The sequence below is a fragment of the Simochromis diagramma genome, unplaced genomic scaffold, assembly GCF_900408965.1.
Source record: "Simochromis diagramma unplaced genomic scaffold, fSimDia1.1 OVJJ01000344.1, whole genome shotgun sequence".
NCBI classification, from domain to species: Eukaryota; Metazoa; Chordata; class Actinopteri; order Cichliformes; family Cichlidae; genus Simochromis; species Simochromis diagramma.
In genome coordinates this window covers 7,665,728-7,686,466 of record NW_024387375.1, presented here as the reverse complement: position 1 = coordinate 7,686,466, position 20,739 = coordinate 7,665,728, and the positions used below count along the sequence as shown (strand labels likewise).

Sequence of the window (20,739 nt, the reverse complement as noted above, 5' to 3'; positions counted from 1 at the left end):
CAACAAAAGATTCATACTGTCAAAATGCTAAAGGTCATCTTGCAGAAATATAGTAGCCTACAGTTGAAACTTGGATATCGCACTTATTATTTACAAATGTCTTGATGTACAAGTAGATGTACTGTGTCAGGATCCTACATGTTTATTACTACTGATAGCGCCTCCCGTCTTACTGCTGGGATCCACTTTTGTGCCCTGTAGAAAACCTGTTTATTCAGTTTGGCGGCTTAAACAAATGACTGTGTTTTCTTCACGCTGCGGGGAACCTTCAGGGTTTTTCGATTGGAGTTGGAATTGCCAAGGAGGTGCCTTTATGTGTTGAAGATAATGGAGAACTATGAATAGTTTTGCCCTATGTGTGGGTAGAACTTGTGCTGTCTTCCTTTGACTAAACTAACACATGCATTCTGTAATGTGCATTGTGAAAAAACAAATGATGCCTGGGAAACTTTGCCATGGTTAGTTTCCCAGTTGACATCTGAAGCACATGTGTGCTCAGGCAAAACTACTACCTGTAAGTACAATGTACTTGGTATCAGAGTGGGTATTATGTCCTTTGACTATGGTCTCAGTTCACCCATTTTCAAATAACTTAGGGTCCAAAATCTACTGAAGATGGCAGTCTGTCATAAAGGTTTCCTTGACAACACAAAAAAAACCAAAACTGCTGCAAGTCATCTTGCCTACTACCAGTGAGAAAAGATATTCTGGACAAAGTCCTTGCAGGCACAAAATCTGACAGCAGTTCATGTCATTTGGAGTGATCTGCTGTAAAAGGAAGAAGTATTCACATCACAACAAAGTCCAACAGCATTCACCCACAGCATACATGAAACTAAAAGGGCGTCTGTAAATATATACAAAGAAGAAGATCAGCTTCTTCCAATATAGTCTGCACCTCAAGAAAGGCTGCCAGTTACCACTAACCTCACTTTATACTGAGGTTTTTTTGTTTTTCATAAAAAAAACAAAAACAACAAAAACAAAACCCAAATGGAATGTCTTTTCAATAATCTGAGTCTCTCCAAACAAAGCCATGACAACTCCTTATTTTCGGGACAGACTATACACTTCACTCTGTTTCTAGATAGAGAAAAAAAAACTTCAAGCAAGACAAAAGAAAGAGACAAGCGGGAGGCACCATGTGACTTTTCAAAAAAGTAAAATAAGCTACATGGTGAAACTATGCTCGAGTAGATGGTAGAGATATGGAGGCACAAAAACAAAGCAGCATGCAGGCAGGCAGCTGTAGATTAAGCGCCATTTTGACCACAAACGCTCACATGCTCAAACCACAACACATCTTTCCTCTTGTTTTGATGCTTCTTGAGCTACAGCCAGCCTTGGGGCTGGGGGTGGGAGCAATTGTTCACGCTGTACCTGCATCGTCAGAATTATTCACAATGAACTGCGGCATTAAGAAGGTTTCACACCTTGAAATTTCCCATTTCAGATGTGTTTCATTGAAGACAATGAACACAGCAGCTCAGCAAGGTTGAGAAAAGCATTTGTACTTGAGAAGGCAAATAATTTATAACATAGACACTGATACGATTAAGATGGGCATCTATTCCATGTATTTCATCCAGTTTTCTCACCTTGGTTGTGAATTCTCCTCATACATGCGTTCCTTGCCCTCCTTGAACAAGCTAATGGTCTGCTTGGTCTTCTTTGTCAGGTTCTCCATGAAGACCCGGAAATACTCATTGTCACCCAAAGTCTCCATTTTGCCCTCGTAACGAGACAAAATGGTGCGCAGGTGCTGGTAGGTGTCTGGCAGCAGGTCCAGGATGTAGGGAGGGCTGTTCTTCAGAGCCAGTTTGGGGTTTTGGCATAGCCGCACCACCTGCAGAAAGGGAGGATGTGAGGGGGAGGGCAAGATACGGTTAGAAAGAGTACATAAGATAAAACTCAAGCTAAAAGATGTGGTAGAAAGTGAGTGATGAAAGAGCAGTTAAAAGGACAGAAAGAGAAAGATAATCTGCACAATCCATCCCATGTGTCACTATGCATTTTCACTCTCTACATCACTAAGGCAGTATTTATATCATATAGAGAATTTCACATAAATTAGCTTCTTCTTGCATTAGAGCACTTATCTTTAGTGCAAAGTAGTGTCTGTGAGCCTAGACAGGAGACGTGCAGAACAGAAAAAGCCAATAAAGTTAAAAAGACAAAGAAAGTGTTCCCTAAACACTTTGTGAAGTTAAGAGTAGTCAGAGTGATGCAAGTCTGTATATTATGCAACCGAAAATATAGACAGAGTAGCAAAGTTTAAATACCTTGTGACATCTTAAGTTAGTTTACTTATCACCGTACTATCAGAATGACCTAGATGGCAAACCTACATTAATTATGTAGCTAGTCGCCTGCATTTTTTTATTCATTTACTACAGCTACGCAGCATTTCATGTGAAAATATACATTTTTAAACACAACAGACACAGTTGGATGGTGATTTACACTCCCAAGTATTTATCCAAATTGTGTCACAGGGGGCTGAAGTCTAGCTAACACAACAGGCAGGGGGATACCCTAGACAGGTAGCCAGTCCATAACATGTCTAACTCAACGAGAGACAGCAGTTTCCACCATTTAATCCAAAACTAAAGCCAATTTATAATCATCAGCCAACTTAACCTTTGTGTCTTTGAACTGTGAGATAAAATTGCACCAACCAGAATAAAACCCATACAATTATGCAGGCTCTGTGAGAGAGTGCAAAGAGCTAACCAGCAGATTTAAACTTTTATGAAGCAATAGCGTTCTGCACCTGCTGCTTCAAAATATGCTAAAAGGGCCTGTGATGTGTCACATGTGGCTTTGACTTCTGACTGAACATTAAGTAGAAAATGCATACATATTGTGCATCGTGATTCAACTTTAAGAAAAAGAGCTTTAGCTGGTGTAGAGCATAGTCCTAACCCTACAGTAGCTCTCCTTTTTAAGATATTACTTTTTGTAAACAAGAATTCCTGCACCCTTCCCATCACCCTTTTGACTAGCATGTTTTAAGCATGTAGTCCCTCTATGCTCCACTTCTTGAGCATGTTTACAGAAGCTGTTAATGAGTTTACACTTCCCCATTTTAATTTGCACATCCTATGCTACTTCTGCCTTACAGACTCAAATTCTCTTTACTTAACATTTGGACATGATTGCCTTGCAAATTTGAAAAACCTCAAGTGAGCAACTTCGGGAACACAAATGCAAACAAAAGCCAAATTTTTTTTGACAAACACGAGTGTAACTACGAACACCGACTCAACCAAACCGTGAACGCGACAATCATCTGTCACATGGGTTTATAAAACATGTTAACCATGACTGTGGTCATACTTGGGGAACCAAGTTTATGACAACGTTGAAGACATTCAGGAGAGCGCATTAACAAGTTTCATCCTCAAAAATGTTCAACAAATCTAACTGCAGTGTTGCACTTCGCCGGGTCAATTCATGAATCATTACGAAACACACAGCCAAACATTTTGGGTGTCATGTCCCGATTCCAGCCCGAGCTTTTATACATCTGTGTAGCCAGGCTGTCAGCTTCAGTTACTGAACAACTGTATGTCAAAAACAGGACGTGGCTTATTCTTTGCAGACCAGGCCAAATTATTGTCCACTGATCATGTGAAAATGTACGAAAGAGATATGGCAGGAACAGCATTACAAGAATGTCGTTATGAACTTCCTTGCTTCCTCCATTTAAAAGGCATCAGTGTGGCATTGTGGAAGTAATGAGACTTCAAAGAGCTCAAACACTTGGTTTATTAATCATCGTCAATGGAAAAATGAACTTTTTAAGTGTATTACAATTGTTAATGTAGTTTTATTTTTAGGCATATGAATCTATGCTGTATAGACTACATTGTTTTACCGTGCAACATATTCCACTATCATGATTAAAAAAAAAAAACTATACAAATATTCATGCATAATAAGTAAAAATAAAAACACCTTGATGATTTGGCTGATAAAAATGATTTGAGTCTACCAAACTGAGCCATGACTGTTGGAGAACTTTTAAAAAAAAAAATAAAAAAAAAAAGAGCCAATATTACCAACAATGTGTCCCAATTCCATTAACCTTCTCCAGGCCTCCAAGCGCTTAGTGCTAACACTTGTACCCAACCCTCAGTCAAACATAATTCATGCATGCGCTGGTACAAGGTCACAACTGCTGAATGCTCTATGTCAGCATGTGTTAAAGCTTCTGACTTGAAGTAAAATGCTGATCCCCTCCGAGCTAAATTACATTCCACTGATCTTTCTGTCTCTCTCTCGCTCTCAGGTGATTCTACACCTGGTGTGATTATGTAGATTTTTCCACATGAACTTCAAGGTATTTTACAGGTTGAAGACAAGTTGGAGCTGGTTGAATTTTGGGGGATTTTAGCTGCAAACAGCCATTTTAACTGCTTTCTCACACAACTTTAGTGAGACAATGTCCCCTAAACCTTTTCAATGTTGAAAGAGTAATAATGATTCCTCACAGCAGGAGAAGGTAATGTGGTATTATGATCAGTGTCTATACGCTAAATAGAGTCAATCCATGTTGTAGGCCAAGCAGCAATCATCGTCTTGATACACTTGTTTAGTCCCAAAAAGGCATGAAAAAGAATAAAGGAGACGAACGAGCTGTGTAAATGTTAAGTACCTTTCAACTATACACCTCCACAACGCGAACAATGTCTTGTATGCATAAAACTGATTAAAATTAAAAAAATAAATAAAATAAAATAAATGACTGTCTTAGATTATGATGGGAAATTCAGGGCTTGATATCGGCCAAAACTTAAAATCTTACTAAACGCATTTCCGTAGCTAATACTTCTGATTTTAGTTTAGAGTATTACTTTACCTAATTAGCCGAAAGGATGTGGCAGTGCAACAGAGACCGGAACAGGATCTGATGTTAAACTTGTTTTAAAATAAACCTTTAATGCTGTAGCACTTTAACTTATAGTTAATACAGGAAAGCTAAATTAAGAATACTGACTTTACACATTGACACATGCCCCAACTGTAAAACCACGGCCTGATTAGCAATTTGCCTATAAATAAATTGTCAATCATTTTCTTTATCCGCCAGAGAAAAAAAACAAAACAAAAAACAACCATATCTTCATCATGAAAAAATAAAGTGATTTGAGCTCTTCGTCGCACTATCACTGAGCATTCAGGCAGCACAAAATTGATGTGACAACAGATAAACATTAGCCACTGCAACAGATACAGATCTTGAAGAACAGGTACAGCAAGTAACAGAGGATCAAAATTTAACTTAGTTCTACGTGGGAGGTGTTTTCAAGGAGAAATTGCGTTATAGTTCTGCAGGTCTTGGTCAGTGGTATCCGTTGGTTTGTGGGTTCACTTTAGATAATACTAAATATACTTCTGCTGCTATTTTACACAGTCCCATGGAGTAAAATCACTTTGGCACGTGAGGTATAGCTTCTTTTTTTTTTTTTTTTTTTTTTTTTTAAAAAGGTAAGATATTCCTTTATCTGGCTGTTTTTCTTCCAGTCAATCAGTTTCTATAAAACCATATTAACATGGCAAAATAATCCCTTCTGTAAACTGCAAGAGCCAGACTGATAGGTGGCAGGTAGTTTAATGTGTGGCAGATCAGATCAGCAGCCTCCCTCTTCTTTCTTGTTTGGTCTACATTAGACAAGCTTTCTACAGAAGTGTTGAACATTCACAGAAAACAAGGTGATAATAAAGATCAACGTTTCATTGCCACTTGTGTTCTTGTCTGTGCTAATTGAGACTCGACTAAGCAAAACACACTTAAATGTGCTAGTAGTTTTGCAAAGGCATCATAGTTTATAATGCCGTCGCGTTGGAAGTTGAGAAACAAAAAAGCCGTGTGTGAATCTCACAGGAAACTGGGGGTCAAACTGTTGCAGGCTTTTTTCCGAGAAGTAAAGCTGTGAGATGACTCTCCCCTGGTAAAGACCATAGCTGGACACGTAAAATGCGTACTTTTCTTGTTCTCTAAACAATTTGTTACAATTTTCAATAGATTTTTCATAAACGAGCTACAGGAGACACCGTTGCAGTGCTGGGAGCCCTTGTATTTCAATTTCCTGTCACAAAGTCGTTAGATTCAGCTCTTATGTGACATATTTAAAGAATACTAACTTCCTTGTTAGAGCTAAAGATTGTGATATACCTTAAAATATTTAGCCGTGGTCAAACAATGTAACGCTATGCACCGCGGTTTCACAACTAAAGAGTAGTTACCCGAAAGTGTTAACAACCCTGCCAAGTAATAAACTAAGCCTTCCTATGCCAGTTAATATTAAGCTGCTACGAAAGTGGCGTGCCACATGACGAACAAAACAAGAGTTCAGGTTATCTGTGAGCTAAAGTTAGCTAACCATATCCTGTACCAGCCTGTTAGCTAACTTAGCAACAACAGACCTTCAGCAGGCGAAGATTAGCTAGCTTATCGCAAGTTAGCTACGGTTAGCTAGCAGTCGCTCTAGCCATCCGACGCGTAAGCAAACGCTAACGGCTTAACGTTGACAAACCTTGTCCATTAGTTTCCAGCATTTCTCCACCGTCTTTTTGTCCACGGCCCCGGGCTGGTGATGGGAGTGGAGGTGGTGATGGTGTGGCTGGAAGGCATCCTTCATCATTCCGATGATCCCCCCGCCTTTCTTCAGGTTCCCAGCCATGTTCGGGCTCGGCTAGGGTCGGCCACAGCGGCAGACAGGCGAGGTGAGGCAGGGCAGGGGGTCAGGGGGACCGAACCGCCGCCTGGAGTTGGTTGGACCGGGCGATGGTGATCCCGTACCCCCTGTGAGGACAGCGCCCGAGCGGCGAATCCGAGCCAGGGTCCGACGGGGGTAAAATGAAGGAGGAAGAGATGACTATTGGATAAAGGCTCCCATCAGTAAATATAACATGATTATTTGGTAGATAAATGTCCAGATTGTGGATAAAACAAGCCCAACGGTCACTCACACCCTGCACAAGTCCCCCTCTGTGCCGCAGCTAGCAGGCTGCGTTGCTCAGCGTCTCCCTCTCTCTCTGCAGGGACCCACGCAGGCTAATTAACGGAGCACCAGACCTGGCTCCTCTCGCCCTCAGCTGGAGGACAATGGCAACGGTTTCTTCGCAGGACTCGAGCGTGTCCTCGCCTCCGTCCAAGCCGCGATGTCGTTCCTCTCTTTTGTCAGCAGCAGCTCTTTTCGGCTGTGCCGTGTCTTCAGGGGAAGTTCAGAGGCTGTGTGACACTGTCAGCACTCGTTTGCGGGCTGCGAGGCTGACGACACAAAGCGCTCAGCGACGACCGAGGAGAGGAAGTTGAACTTAAAGCTGCGAAAGCCTCACGGTCATAGACGGGAACTAGGGTGAATAAATAATTATGGGATTTAAACATTGCCCAGCATTTTCTGTTTCCCCCCTCTGACGTGTATGTGCGGCCCTTTCCTTTCCTGTACGTCCTCTTCCGTTAACCCCCACCCTCTCGTCTCTCTCCCCGCTGCCCAAACCCTAAACTCCCCGCCTTCTTTTTAAAGCGCGTTCTCGATAAATGAATGTAACCGAGCACGCGCGTCTGCCTGTAGAGCATTCATAAAATCTCAGTGAGATGCTGCTGAGTGCATCTCTGAGTTCTCCCGGCTCGGGCCTCGGTAACCCCTAGCAACAAAAGACGCTTTCACATATACTGAAGGCAGCTGGCGCTGTGCGCGTTCCCCAGTCATGTGTGACTGGCTGTTGTAAAAGTCACTCAACTATCAATTAAACCGGGCACTTTGTTTTATGGCTGCTCACTCAGCAACCAGTGCACAGCAACAGAGTCTCACCACCATACAGTAAGCGTAGGCCCTCTGTGAGCCTGTGCGTGTCCGTGGGTTGAACAGGCAGCCTTAAGCAAGCATGTCCCCGAAGAAGAAGACAAAAAAGACCGCAGAGAAAAGTCCAGAAAAATGTAATCGAGATGCTTTTTTTTCTTTCGTGACTGCAGATCTTCTATTTCTTACACATATTTCTGTGTTGTTACAGGTCAAAATGACGTGGAAGAAAAGCATAGGCACAGTATTCTGGATATAGCCATTCTGCAGGATCACATAGGTGAGCCTTGAGGTTTTATTCCTTTATAAATAATAAAAACAGATTGTATGATTATTACATAAAGGGTCAAACTGAAAATGACTTAGCAGATCCATTCCTTGTCATGTCTGTTCCCTTTTAAATCGCTGATGTCCCATGTTATTGGGTTGTATATAGATTTTAAGTGAGTTATTAAGAGATCAGTCTTTTGGCCCATAAAAGGATAGAAAATAGTAAAAAAAAAACATGTTTTAAAACGTCTAAAAGCAATACAAGTGGAAATGAAAGCCCACATGTTAAAACTTGACTGCATATTTGGGCATGTTTAATGGATAATTTAGTTTGCATCAGTACAAGTTTTGATAAGAAAGTAATTTCCACTTTTGCTTATGAAAACAAACAAACAAAAAACAAAGAAAGCTCCCTCTGGTTTGTACGTTCAATGCCTGCATGTGTTTGTGTGACTTCCTGCAGCCTTACAGTGTGAGGCTTTAAGAAGGGTCCAGTCAGACAGAGCTGACCTGAGGAGACGTGTAAGAGACATGGAACAGAAGCTGCAGCGCGAGAGACAAGACCACAGGGACATCTACTGGGGTGGGTACAGACGGGGCACGAATCCAAAATTAGTCCGTCTTTTAATAACCTGATCAAAGTGCGGATCCCTTTGGGAGTGAGGACAAGGGGTGTGTTTGCCGAGGTTAGGGTAATTTTTGAGGAACAAAAAATCTAATTAGCCGGGCGCTTAAGCTGATTGCTGTATTAGCTTTTCAAAGTGAATCAGCAATGAAGTCTGAAATAGCTGACGCAAATGTCATTCTAGACCTCAGTCGCCAGTACAAAACCATGCAGACTGAACTGACCAACAAGGTGAAGAAACTGGAACAGGAAGTCAGCCAACTGAAGGAAGACCTTGGTATGGTCTATCTATATTTAAAGTATAATCAAACAAATGGATCCACATAAGAGTTTACTCTCTGTATTTGTATAGCCCTATCCCAGGAGGAACTGAGTAAAGAGAAAAGTGAGCGTAAGCAAGTGGAGCAGGAGAAGGATGCCATCATAGCAGACCTTCGACAAAAGCTGGACAACATGGAGTCAGACTATGAGAAGATCCTTCATGTGAGTTTCAACACAAGGCAGCTCAAGCACACACTGTGGCAACAATACGCATTTGAAAGCCTACACGAAAATACCCATTTGAGGTAACCTTTTGCACAATGTGGGGCAGCTTTGTCTTGTATGTGCAGTTAGGCCAACCCTCAGAGAACTTGATCTCAGAGTTAGTTCCGCCAAAGTCATGGGAAGGTACTAGCACTTCTACTTGTTGGTCAGACCTGCAGCTTATGTGTGACTCTTGAAAGAGCAGTGTGATGACACCAGTTTCTTGAAAGTCAAGCTCCTGAATGTATGATTGCTTTGAGCAGATAATTCAGTCTAAAATGACAAACTAAGCAAATGCTAATAGAGCTGTCATGGATGTTTTATATGAGTTAAGTGACTTAAAAATGATTCATATGATATTATGATGATGCTGATGAAAACTGTTGCAGTTTATGTCTAATAATCTTAGGTCAGAAATACTAAAAACCTAGATGGAGTGTACAGTATAGATGTGGTTTAATTCTTCCCCCATAAAATGACATTTGCCGACTTCCCCTGTATCCTCAACGACAAGTTTTGACACCTTAGTACGTATCAATAAAGATGTCCTTTTATGACCGTTAGAGTAGTTTGGGTTTTTTTTCCAAGTGTAGCTGCACAGGCAGAGAATGTCCTCACTAACTTCTGATGCAAAGTGAGTAATTTTCTTCTATAAGCAAGCCTGAAATATGGTGCTTAGTTCAGAAAACTTACTACGCCATTACAAACTTTGCAGCTTTACGGAACTATCAATGCACACAACACCAGAAATTATGCAATCAACATGACCGAGAAACTGCTGTAAAAAAGAAGCCACAAATAGTACTGTAGAAAAGTATTTGCCCTCTTCCTGATTTCTTATTTTTTTGCATATTTGTGACATTTACATGCCATTTGAGACACTCTTCTTCGCAGAATTATTTTCATTTATCTATATTGGAGGGTTTATAAGTATGAGTAGTATGCGGTCCTGAAGCCGCAAAGCTGCCCAAAACCATCACACCACAAAACCACGTTTGATTGTTGATATGATGTTCGTTTTATGAAATGCTGTGTTAGTTTTATGCCAGATGTAATAGGGAACCTCCAAAAAGTTCAGCTTTTGTCTCGTCAATCTACAGAAAATGTTCAAAAAGCCCTTGGGGTTCATCAAGATGTCGCTTGGCAAATGTGATATGAGCCCTTCCTTTTTCAGCAGTGGTTTTTCTCCTTGAACTCACCCATGGATGCCATTTTTGCCCAATCTGTTTTTATTGTTCAATCACGAATTCTGACCATAACTGAGGCAAGTGAGGCCTGCGGTTTTTTCAATGTTGTTCTGGGTTCTTCTGTGACCTCCTGGATGAGTCATTGAAGTGCTCTTTTTGGTAGGCCTGCCACTCCTGGGAAAGTACAACCCTGTTCCAAGTTTTCTCGATAAAGTTTTTTTTTCCTGTAAAGTCCTAAAGCCTTATAATGGATTTGTAACCCTTTCTAGACTGATAGATGTCAATCACTTTGTTTCTCAGTTGTTTTCTGTCAATCGTGGCATGATGTGTTGCCTTTTAGCCTGCTACATTTTGTCAGACAGGTTCTTGTTACTTGATTCAACAGCTATGTCAGCAATTTAAACTGGGTGTGGTAGGTGAAACTGAACTCAGCTTTTTGTTTGGGTTATCTCCATCTAATATTAGAGTTTGTTTTATGACCCAAAACATTTAAGTGAGACAAATATGAAGAAAAAAAAACTCCACTTTCTGGGAGTTTTTTCCATTAAGATGTAATGGATGAGGAATGGGGTCATTGTTGACCTTTTCGCTAGCGGCCGAGTCCGACTGGCTGGCTACAGACACTGCATGCAAATTTTCAGCGCTCAGATCTTCAAAGGTAAGTGGTCAAGCTTAGAGCCCTGTTCGAGGGCTCAGCCTCTGATCGCAGAGATAGGATTTTAATATGTAATTAACATTATTCCTCTCTTCCCAAGTATGACACAGAATCTAATTAAACCTCCTTCAGTGCACCCTTACAACTCATCAGCGATAAAGGTGGTTAAGAAGGGAGGGAAATCAGGTTGGACAAGTCGGTGACTTGAAGGGAAAATCTTAGCTTGCATTTTAATGCTGCCCATGTTTTCTGCAGGAGACTCTCGACAGCCTGAGTTCCCAGCTGTCTGCGACTCGACAGGGTTGGGAAGACGAAAGCGCAACTCTTCATCAAAAGTACAAGGAGCTGCTCTCTGAATTTGGCCTAAATGCACTGGATCTTTAAAATACAGGAGTCTGACATATGCAGTAAGAACAGCAGCTATTGCTCAGTGAGATGTGTTTGTTTAATGCTGTAGCTACAGCACTGACTCTGTTTGATCTGCTAGAGTGCTGTGTATGGCTCACCTGAAACTGTATGGATGTTAATGTATATTTTAGAATAGGAAATAGATCACCATGTAGTGGCATGTAGCACCCACTAGATGTAGCAAATGACTGCTTGTGGTCAGGAAGATGGTGGCCACTGACACTCAGTTGCTATTAGTGCATTACAGTGTGTATACTGTATTTTATATGAATATTAGTAGTACAGTAAGTATTTTGTTGTTTATATAGAAGAGCGCAAAATCCAAAAAAGCTGCATAAAACATTTGGGGGTTACAATAAAGTGGTGAAAATGAATAAAGCTGTTGGTGAAAAAACTGTAACTATTGTGATTTCACAACAAGTATGCATGCTAGCAGAGATGGCAGTGTAGATAGAGTTCTCTGTGGCAGCCTTTGAGAGGCCAAATATGGTAAAAGACAACGAGGGAGACGTGAAACAAATGCACGATGTAAAGAAAACCACAACTAATGCTCAGTATCAAGCAGATTAATACTAAGCAATAACAAGAGAAAGGCACGGGGGAAAAAAATTAATCATGCAGGAAATATGATTCAGCTGCCCCGCATCAATAAAACCTGACTTTCCCTGCAGGGAGCGAGATAAACACATTTTATTTTCAAGGCTGTCACTTGTGCATCTTTTTTCGTGGCCCAGTGCATTTTTTTAGTCTCTCATCTGTGGGGTAATGAATCATTTACTCAGGGATTAAGATAATTCTGTGCTCTGACGGCCAATTAACGCAGGAACTCAAGAGGCCTTTATCAGAAAACCAATATTTCCTCCTCAAACCACCAGGAGCTGTTGCCCGTTTCAGTTTGTTTAGGGCTTAATGGGGTCGACTGCAGTAGTTAAAATGAGAACGGCATAGTGCACCTGTTAGCGGAGGTGCAGAAAAATAACGATTGGCACATTGTGCCTTATCTTCCCATAGTGGAAATGTTATGAGCCCTGCAGCAGTCAGTGATGTAAGATGTATTAGCAAGCACGGATAAGTCAACTACAGTTTAAGCATCAAAAAGAAAAAATATTTGTATTACATAGAATACTGTGCAAAAGTCTTGAGCTACCCCCATATTTTTGTCATTTTCCTTCCTAGGAGTCAGATTTTTATTAAAAGTGGTCTTGAGCAATATTTCTCCAGGCTTTCTGAAGGTCCTTAGAGTTTTTCATTGGACTTTAGCTGCTTTTTCACTCATTTTCAATCCAGTCCATTTTCAGCAGACTGTTGTTTTGTTTGTAAAGCCACTTAAGACTGAGCCATGAATCATTTAATCACAAAATTTGTTCCCATTTCTTCAAATTGCTGAAAAGATGCTAAAGATACTAAAGTTTGACAGGGATAAAATAGTATTTTATTAGCCAATAAGTTGATCCCTAAAGAGCTATTAGCTGAAAACACTGCATATGTCTGCATGTGTAGTGTGTCCTTAAAAACTGGAGAAATGGTGGCCCTTCAGTAGATCCATCTGTTGTTTGCTAAAGCCTCATCAGAAACGGTCTCAGTGGAAGGGTGGCTGTCAAGTAGTCATTTTTAAAGAAGGGAAAGAGGGAGATGAGTCTGAGGTATGGAATGAAAATCAGAGGCAACAGGTCTTTATAGAGAGATGAGTCCAAATTTGAAACTGTTGGTAGAACAGTGAATGTCTACAGCCATCTGTGAAACACGCAGGAGTCATGGATTGGGGCTGAATTTCAGCCAGTGGTGTTGGGAATCTTGTCATGTATGAAGGGAGAGAAGTACTTTCACATTTTGACCATCTGGAAAGCATCTGATTAGAAGTAGCTTCACTTTTCGGCATGAGAATGATCCTAAACGCACTGCCAATGCAGTAAAAGCATACCTGGACAGAAACACACAAAATGGAACACTATCAGTGATGGATTGACCTCCCCAGAAGCAGTGTGGGATCATACTGACAGAGGAACAAAAGGCAGCCAACATCCAATTTAGAGCTTTGTATGGCCAATATTTAGACCAATGTACTTCATATCTATCTATCTATATCATTAGCCCATTAATAGGTGTATCTTTTCCCTGTGGGTTTACCTTTCTCTATACATTCTCTAGCAGGCAGAACAAACGTACCATTTTTGTCCTCCGTGAACACGATTAATGAACAAATTCTAATTTGAACTCTGGCACCGGAGCATTCGCCCAAAGACAAACGATGCTGTGCAAATGATGGAGCCATTACAGAAATGGACTGATATTTATCTTTGTCATTGAAACCTTCATCCAGGGTCAGCAAAGACCAGCGATCTGGCCAAAACAAATGACTTTTGTAACTCGCTATTAGAAAAAATCAAAATCCAGCCTGGTTTTTGTTATTAAGTACCCACGTGACGGATTTCTGTAAGAACAGGATTCTACTTTCATTTTTCTGGTGGGTATGTGACAAAGAGCGCTGTCGGCTACGCTTCCACTGGAATTTGACTTGGCTGTGTACCACCTTTGTCAAGTATGTGGGTAACAATACAGCAAAATGTCAAGGCTGTGATTTCCTGTGTTGCCAAGTGCATGAGAGAAATCACATAGGACAAAAAAACAAAAACAAAACACAAAACGCACGCTCTCTCTAACCCACCCACCCACTCGCACACAAATAGGTGATCAGTGCTTCCTCTTCTGTGAGGCATCGATCAAGGCAGGAGTGAAAAGTGAGGGAACAAACACAAAGGAAATGAAGCTCCATTTTATTTCTCTGAAAGACAAACAATGTCAAGATGTTTTGGTCAATATGTTCAACAACTGTCAGCGAACAAAAGGCTGTATAACAGCCCTGACAGCGTCTCACCTTATAGAGAATTTCTGCACTCTGAATACCTTTTCTTTGAGCACACAACAACAAGAAGCCTTCTGCAAATAATTGCAATCACTTAATTGCAAATAATAAAATCAGCAGGAAAGCGCTTACTAAAAAATGTGTAGCAGTGCCTTGTCTTGAATACTGTTATGAATACTGCCACCCCTGGAAAATCTGGTGTCTGTTAGGAAAAAGCAATTGTTTGACAGAGGGATGCAATATTAGCAGGAATAAAATGAATAGATTCAATAATTACCATTTTAAAAGGGCAGTAAAGTCATACTAAATGCAACAGTATAGACAATATATATATATATATTAAATAATCTCCATATCCCAAAATGTTATAGGCAGGTTCCCCCCCAAAAAGAAGCAAAAAACAAACATGGAACAAGCTATTCTTCCAAGTGTGGATGTAGCTGTTAGGGTGACTACACGGTACACTGTAATTCCTTAATCCTTGCACGACAGCAATCAACTACAAGGAAACCGGTATTGCTATGTGCTACAGCTGGGTGAGCTCGAGGAGTGAAGTAGATTGTTCACCCACCTCTGCAGGCACTCAATGCTCATCATGTGCTCCATAAATCCAACAGCAGCTAGGCAGAGGGTGGGTAGAGATGCGCTTAATTCATGAACCTGGAGCACCAGGGGTAAAAAGGAAAAGCACGAGCACGATAAAATAAAGTTGACACAGCTGTGACATACAGGTGGCGGTGAGTGTTTAGTGTGCCACGCTTTTAATGCATGTGTGTGCGTGCTGTGGGTGGTGACAAACTGAAAAGAAAACTTGTCATCTCTAACGCTGCAATGGGAAGATTGTGAGGCAGGCACTCGAGGAGGAGAGGAGAGGAGAGGGAGATGCAGTCTGAATTCAAGTATAAATCAGACCAAGGGTGTTGTGTGGCGTTCAATCACTGTCCCGAGGAGACGGAAATATCCACTGAAAAATCACAGTGATAGATGGGCTACGAGTGAGTGGACGCTTATACAGCACATGAGCGAGCTGTTAAACTCATTAGCCTCTGTTAGACTGCCTACCCACACAAATTCTCAGCTGTTCAAAGGATTCACAAGTGAGCAGACGTTAATTCAGTTATGGGGGAGAAACGAGATGTGGGTGCATCAGATCCTTCTGGTTCACTCGATAGTTGTTCTGTGTACTCATCCAGAAACCCATACGTCCCTGATGCTCCTCTGCATGCGTATATGTCACAACAAAGCAGCTGCGTGCTCTGCATATTTCTCCCGGTTGTATAATGCCCCCCTCCTCACCTAAAACAAACCCCCAAAAAGCAAAACAAAAAAAGAAAGCGCACTCAGAAGCTATTTAGCATGACATATCTAAACAACCCAGAAGGTCAAATACATCACAGCAGAAAAAAAAACAAAGGAGACAAAGCCAGCAATCCCAGAGAATTGAGGTTGTTTTAAGAAATGTATTTATAATGGAATAAAAATGTCAACATAAGAAAAATAAAGCATATAAAACATAGCAGCCAAACCGAGCCGTCTCTCAGTGGTCTCCCAGAGAAGGTCGCCCAGTGTTTCTGTGGGATTTGTTTTAATTCTTACTCTACTGCTCTTCGTGCCTTCAAGGTAATTGGCAATCTCATTCCAACTACGCTTGATTTAGCACCCCCTGTAAATGTTTTGAGTGTTTAAGAAGTTAGCACTGAGAGCAGCGAGAGCCTTCAAACTCTCATGAGTTTCTTAGGGACATTCAGCAAATGGATAGAAATACCTTTCATTAAAAAAAACAATGAATTGTGGGTCTTCTTTCTTTGCCATCTGCTTGGCAATTTGATTTAAACCTGTTATTATATATGGAGCTACAGAAAGTGTACATTAACTGTTTGTGAGGATCCTGGGAATGACTCTGCATGGTGTGTGTGTCTGTGTGCGTTTAAATGTTTCCATTAAATCACTGCACACACCTAAGTGCGCATCTCTCTGTCCTATGAACATAATGAACACCAAATGAGTTTACTGCTGCAATAATAAAACACACATTACCGGGCACCTCCATGATTATATCGATGATTATACTGTAAATACACACAATTCTGTGGGTCGATAACACAGCAGCTTCTTACTGGAGGATTAGATGTACTGTATTTGAAGATGTGCAGAGTTTGTTGCCATGAATATGAAATGTTCATTTAAACGACAGAGTGATCAAAATATGTTGTGTTCTACTACAGGATGATAAATGATAATATGCATGAATTTCCAAGCATGAAAACCTGCAGATGAAAAAGGATGGAGGCAGAAAGCTTTCGTGGCTAATAAAAGAACAAGAGACGCTGCAGCGGTACCTTCAAGCTGTGTTGTGTTGGCAGCCTGGTTTTGAGGGATGGTGATTGACAGAACCTGATGGGCAGATTTAAAATGATGGGCACATCAAAGATAAGCAAGAAGCGGAGCAGACAGCTGGATGACCGTTGATTCTCGCTGTGAAACGGTCGGGCTATCGTACAGAAACACCTTCAAACCAGCCGGTACAGCAGGAAAATAAGCCATACGTCTCTGTAATGCGAGCAGAAAGTGAGGCGATTTTAAGACTCGTGCTGCTGGTGGTAGATTCTCGTTACCTCACTTCTTCAAGTTATGGCTGACGCAAAGCAAATCAAGGTAACTGACTTTAATCATTTCAAATACTTTGGTAGTGGGGAAAGGAAAAATAAGTGTGTTTCAGCTCCTCCCGCATCACTTTGCATTAAATATCCGCCACGTTTTAGCCTGGTTAATGTATTCTAAGTTTGGTTTGGGGTTTTTTGCAAAAAATTATAGTATCAAAATGTCAGAGTGCACCCAGGCTGTCTCCTACGAGCAGTGTGTAAAATATCACTTTCAATAAAAGTTTAACTGCGCTGACATTTAAAACAAGCCAAGCCAACTGCTGATATAAAAATCCCTTCACTCTACCGAGGACTTTGTTTTTGGTTGGTTCTAATATATGCTGGGTTTGATACACATACTGAATATGTAAGCTGGAAAAAAAAAAGAAAAAAATGATGTCTTATAACTTACAATGGATATATTTGTAAGCAAGAGAGCGTAAAGGGGACTGGTGCAAGGACAATAAATGGGTCAGACATGGAGGACAGATGGAGGAGAAAGTAATGTCAGTGCACAGAAGAGGGATGATATAAGAGGATGTCTCTGTGCATGTACGTTTGTGTGATAGACATCATGTTTTTAAGCAGGTATTCAAAAGAGAAAATCCTTCTTTAAGTTGACTTGACTGCCCTAGAACCACTTCAGGGTGACTCATTCAGTGAGCACTGGCCAACACCTCTGGACATGCATCACTGTCTTTCAGAGATCCGAACAGTTAAAACATTTTTAATAGAATATCACTACTATAAAAGGAGTCTTTGTGTCCGCATGTCTGTCCTTTTGTTTTCTATGTTCACATGAGTTTGCCGTCTTCTCAAGGCTGTGGTGCTTTCTTCAGCCACAAGATGATGCTTGTGGTTTTTGGCACTTTCAAAACAAAAGAACGTGAAGGTTGACCTTGCCTTAATCTGTCCATCTCTGCAGCTCTTCAGAGGCAATATACGTTCCTAGAGTAAATTGTCAGATAAAAAAAGGACCTTGTTTAAAGTTTTTTTTTTTTTTTTAACAATAGAATAACAATATTCAGTACTGATAATCCAACAGAGGACAGAAATAATTTAAAAAGGAAAGAAAAGAAACAGCACAATGATAAATGACTGGAAATACTGCATAGTACAAATGCCCCGTAGCTGTTTTTGTCTGTCCTGTTTTACACGGTACAGAGGGCCACCAGGGACAGAACACAACGAGACAGACTCATCAGTTTTTCCTATGACCAAGGAAAAAGTTCGCCCAAGGAGAGATTCCAAAAACTCACTGCTGGCGGTCGCCTCAGGGGTAAAAGAAAGTCCACAGCATTGTCCTGTCCTTTAAGGATAAACTCTGGATGGCAGAATTAAAATGCCACATGATCTTTGATCCCTGGAAAGAAGAGAGGTGGCTGCTGGGAAAGGCAGTCCTGCTGGAATTGTGGGGCGTTATTCAGGTTCACTGCTATTTGTGGTCTTGTCCCATTCTATGCTCTCCTCACTATGAGTGGGAGATGGGAGGGCCCCTGGGCCCCCTGTGGGGCGCATCCTCAGTCCTTGGAAGCGTCTGCACTCGGGACAAATGCGGATGTGGCTGCACCCCCTCGCGACCAGGGCAGCCTCCTGCGCCAGTCTGTGGGAAAGGGGTTCAGGCAGTCCCGTGCCCCCGCACAGTTTTCCGTTGCTGAGGCTGACAGCGGCAGCTCGCGCCCGACGTTCCTCCAGAGGTAAGGGCCGTGGCCGCAGCATCGACGCCGCCCGGCGGCGCCTCGCCTGCAGGCTGTCGCGACACAGAACGATCCCCTGGAGCTCCCGCAGCATCTCCTCGCACACTGACTGCTGCAAGCACACACACGGGAAGAAAACAAAGATAGGGCAGAGGGGAATAAGAGAGGGAGAGAAAGAGAGAGAGGCCAGACAACTCACTGACTATGGGCTCGATCAGGACAGACGGAGTGACATCAAAGACACACAACAGATACATTTCAGGGTTATGTTCATAATAGGGAAATTGCATGGGCGACAGAGAAAAGGCTGGTGTAGACTGAGCGGCCAGCAGTGAAATCAGCGACACATATAATACACACGGGCTTGTTAAATTTACTTTTCACATCCACAAGTGTAGCACACGCATTTTATCGCCGGCACTGGTGATCAAGTGATCCGCTGGGTGTAACACAAGGATATAAACTCAAATAATCGCAATCACAGACGTGACACCGCAGCTCAAGCACAAGACGGAAAAGAAACTCATCACCAATCCACACAAGCTGCACACGAACACTGTACAGATGCACACAGGCGTAAATCCAGATGCACAAATATGAACGATACATATATAGACCCGCACACACAAACACACACAGGGTTCACAATTTAGAGTGAGACATCAATCTGTACCGCTCCAAAAGAAGAAATCACATGAGTGGGTTTTTGACTTTCTGAATGTTTATTGAGTTAAAATCACAGTGCCAAATAGTATTCAAGTATCTGTTAAAGAAATCACATCGGAGGTAATGATATCACTGCATGCACATTTTTCTCTGATTCTTCAAGTCATCTTTTGTGGTTGACAGCAGTCCTCCCTCATGAATATCACAGGAGAGCCCCTTCCACTAGCACTAAACTCATCTGTCTATTGTGAATAAAAAATAAATAAATAAAATCCTCCAAACAGCAGAACATCTGGATGCTGAGGACACTCATGTTGCTTGCTAGTCCTCTCTCCAGATGAAGCTACATTGAGATCATATTTTCATACTGGATTACAATACCACACACTTTCAGCACAATTTTCAAAAGCACTTTCAACTTTCGCCAGTAAAAAAATGCATCTAAATTCCTTCCTTCTTAAAAATCATTAGAAAAAAATATTTTTAAAGTTGCTGTTTAAGAGGTTGTAATAATGCAGGTCTGTCTTCAGCCTCAGAGGACAGCTAATGTGCTGATGCAGTTTGAAATATTTGCATTATTGGCTGGTGATTTTGCTTCTGCATCAGCAACTTTCAAATCATAGCGTGGCACTTTTAAGTGTTTCAGGTGTCATTTATCATTGTTTTGTCCCCTGTTACTTTGAATAACCAACATTGTGTGACCGAGCTGTAGTGACTCTTGGTCCTGACATTTCCAGAAAGCATTGTCTTTTTCTTTTTGCTTCCAAAACAAATCTGACGCCCTTGCTTGAAGTCCATTCTTAGCGCAAAGTTCTAGTTGACTGCCACGACTAATCCTCTACTGTCCATATTTCAACTTTTGATGGTGAGAAGGACATGTAGTTTTTGACAATCGTGGACACAACAGCGAGTGTGTTTTAAATAAGGTCACTAGATTAAGGCTGAGATAAAGATTTGCAGCACCCTGTAAATATAACTAAAACAAGATCTTTTTTTTTTACTGTACAGTTTGATTATTCTGTGTAATATATATATATGGTAAGAATGGATGCTTCTCTGCTATGAATACAAAAAACACACGAGGTATTACTTTGGTTTGTGCTCATAACTTCCTGTCAAAGCTGCGCACTGTGGAAAAGCCTAGCAGCTCCGCGAGGGGGAAGGTGCCAGGGAGGGGAGAGGGAGACAAAGCAGATGCAGGTTAGATAGCCCTCTCTCACCTCATTTCCTGGCGCGTGCCTTAACATCCAGACAAACTCCAGCACTGCCATGAAGATTGCCACCAGCAGGCCACACACCAGCACCACAAAGATGCCACCGATGTTCTCCATCCCTAGACCTGGAGAGATGCCGGGATTGGGCGGGATAAGTGTTTTCTGGGATCATCAAC

The 20,739-nt window shown here is 41.5% G+C and overlaps 3 protein-coding genes across 8 annotated transcripts in view; 1 reads left to right on the top strand and 2 right to left on the bottom strand.

The window, feature by feature from the left end:
• cbl (Cbl proto-oncogene, E3 ubiquitin protein ligase) overlaps positions 1-7,415 on the bottom strand; it is a 34,017-nt gene extending 26,602 nt beyond the window's left edge. The window contains exons 1-3 of one of the 3 annotated variants that reach the window (XM_040008876.1): positions 6,979-7,415; positions 6,543-6,884; positions 1,599-1,846 (exon numbers count right to left, since the gene is read on the bottom strand). In XM_040008876.1, coding sequence (XP_039864810.1) covers positions 1,599-1,846; positions 6,543-6,689 — 395 coding nt within the window. In that variant the 5' untranslated portion in view covers positions 6,690-6,884; positions 6,979-7,415. Of the gene's footprint in view, positions 1-1,598; positions 1,847-6,542 lie in introns of all 3 variants that reach the window. The other 2 variants (XM_040008877.1, XM_040008875.1) reach the window with 2 other exon arrangements.
• Positions 7,416-7,467: 52 nt separating this feature from the next.
• On the top strand, positions 7,468-12,845 carry ccdc153 (coiled-coil domain containing 153). The gene is made up of 6 exons (XM_040008889.1): positions 7,468-7,948; positions 8,023-8,091; positions 8,545-8,664; positions 8,891-8,983; positions 9,059-9,189; positions 11,329-12,845. Exons 1-6 carry the CDS (start codon positions 7,897-7,899, stop codon positions 11,455-11,457), a joined length of 594 nt encoding a protein of 197 aa, XP_039864823.1. The 5' UTR covers positions 7,468-7,896; the 3' UTR covers positions 11,458-12,845.
• Positions 12,846-15,789: 2,944 nt separating this feature from the next.
• Positions 15,790-20,739, bottom strand: part of grik4 (glutamate receptor, ionotropic, kainate 4) — a 330,883-nt gene continuing 325,933 nt past the window's right edge. For 3 of the 4 annotated variants that reach the window (XM_040008871.1, XM_040008872.1, XM_040008874.1), the window contains 2 exons: positions 20,570-20,688; positions 15,790-18,795 (listed from right to left, as the gene is read on the bottom strand). In XM_040008871.1, coding sequence (XP_039864805.1) covers positions 18,406-18,795; positions 20,570-20,688 — 509 coding nt within the window. In that variant the 3' untranslated portion in view covers positions 15,790-18,405. The remainder of the gene's footprint in view (positions 18,796-20,569; positions 20,689-20,739) is intronic. The other variant, XM_040008873.1, reaches the window with a different exon arrangement.

What these genes read in the sequence shown, in the direction of transcription:
- ccdc153 (XM_040008889.1), top strand. Translation starts at nt 7,897, where the DNA reads ATGTCCCCGAAGAAGAAGACAAAAAAGACCGCAGAGAAAAGTCCAGAA. An exon ending in CATTCTGCAGGATCACATAG is followed by an intron (nt 8,092 to 8,544) that starts GTGAGCCTTGAG and finishes GACTTCCTGCAG; the next exon opens with CCTTACAGTGTGAGGCTTTA. An exon ending in ACTATGAGAAGATCCTTCAT is followed by an intron (nt 9,190 to 11,328) that starts GTGAGTTTCAAC and finishes TGTTTTCTGCAG; the next exon opens with GAGACTCTCGACAGCCTGAG.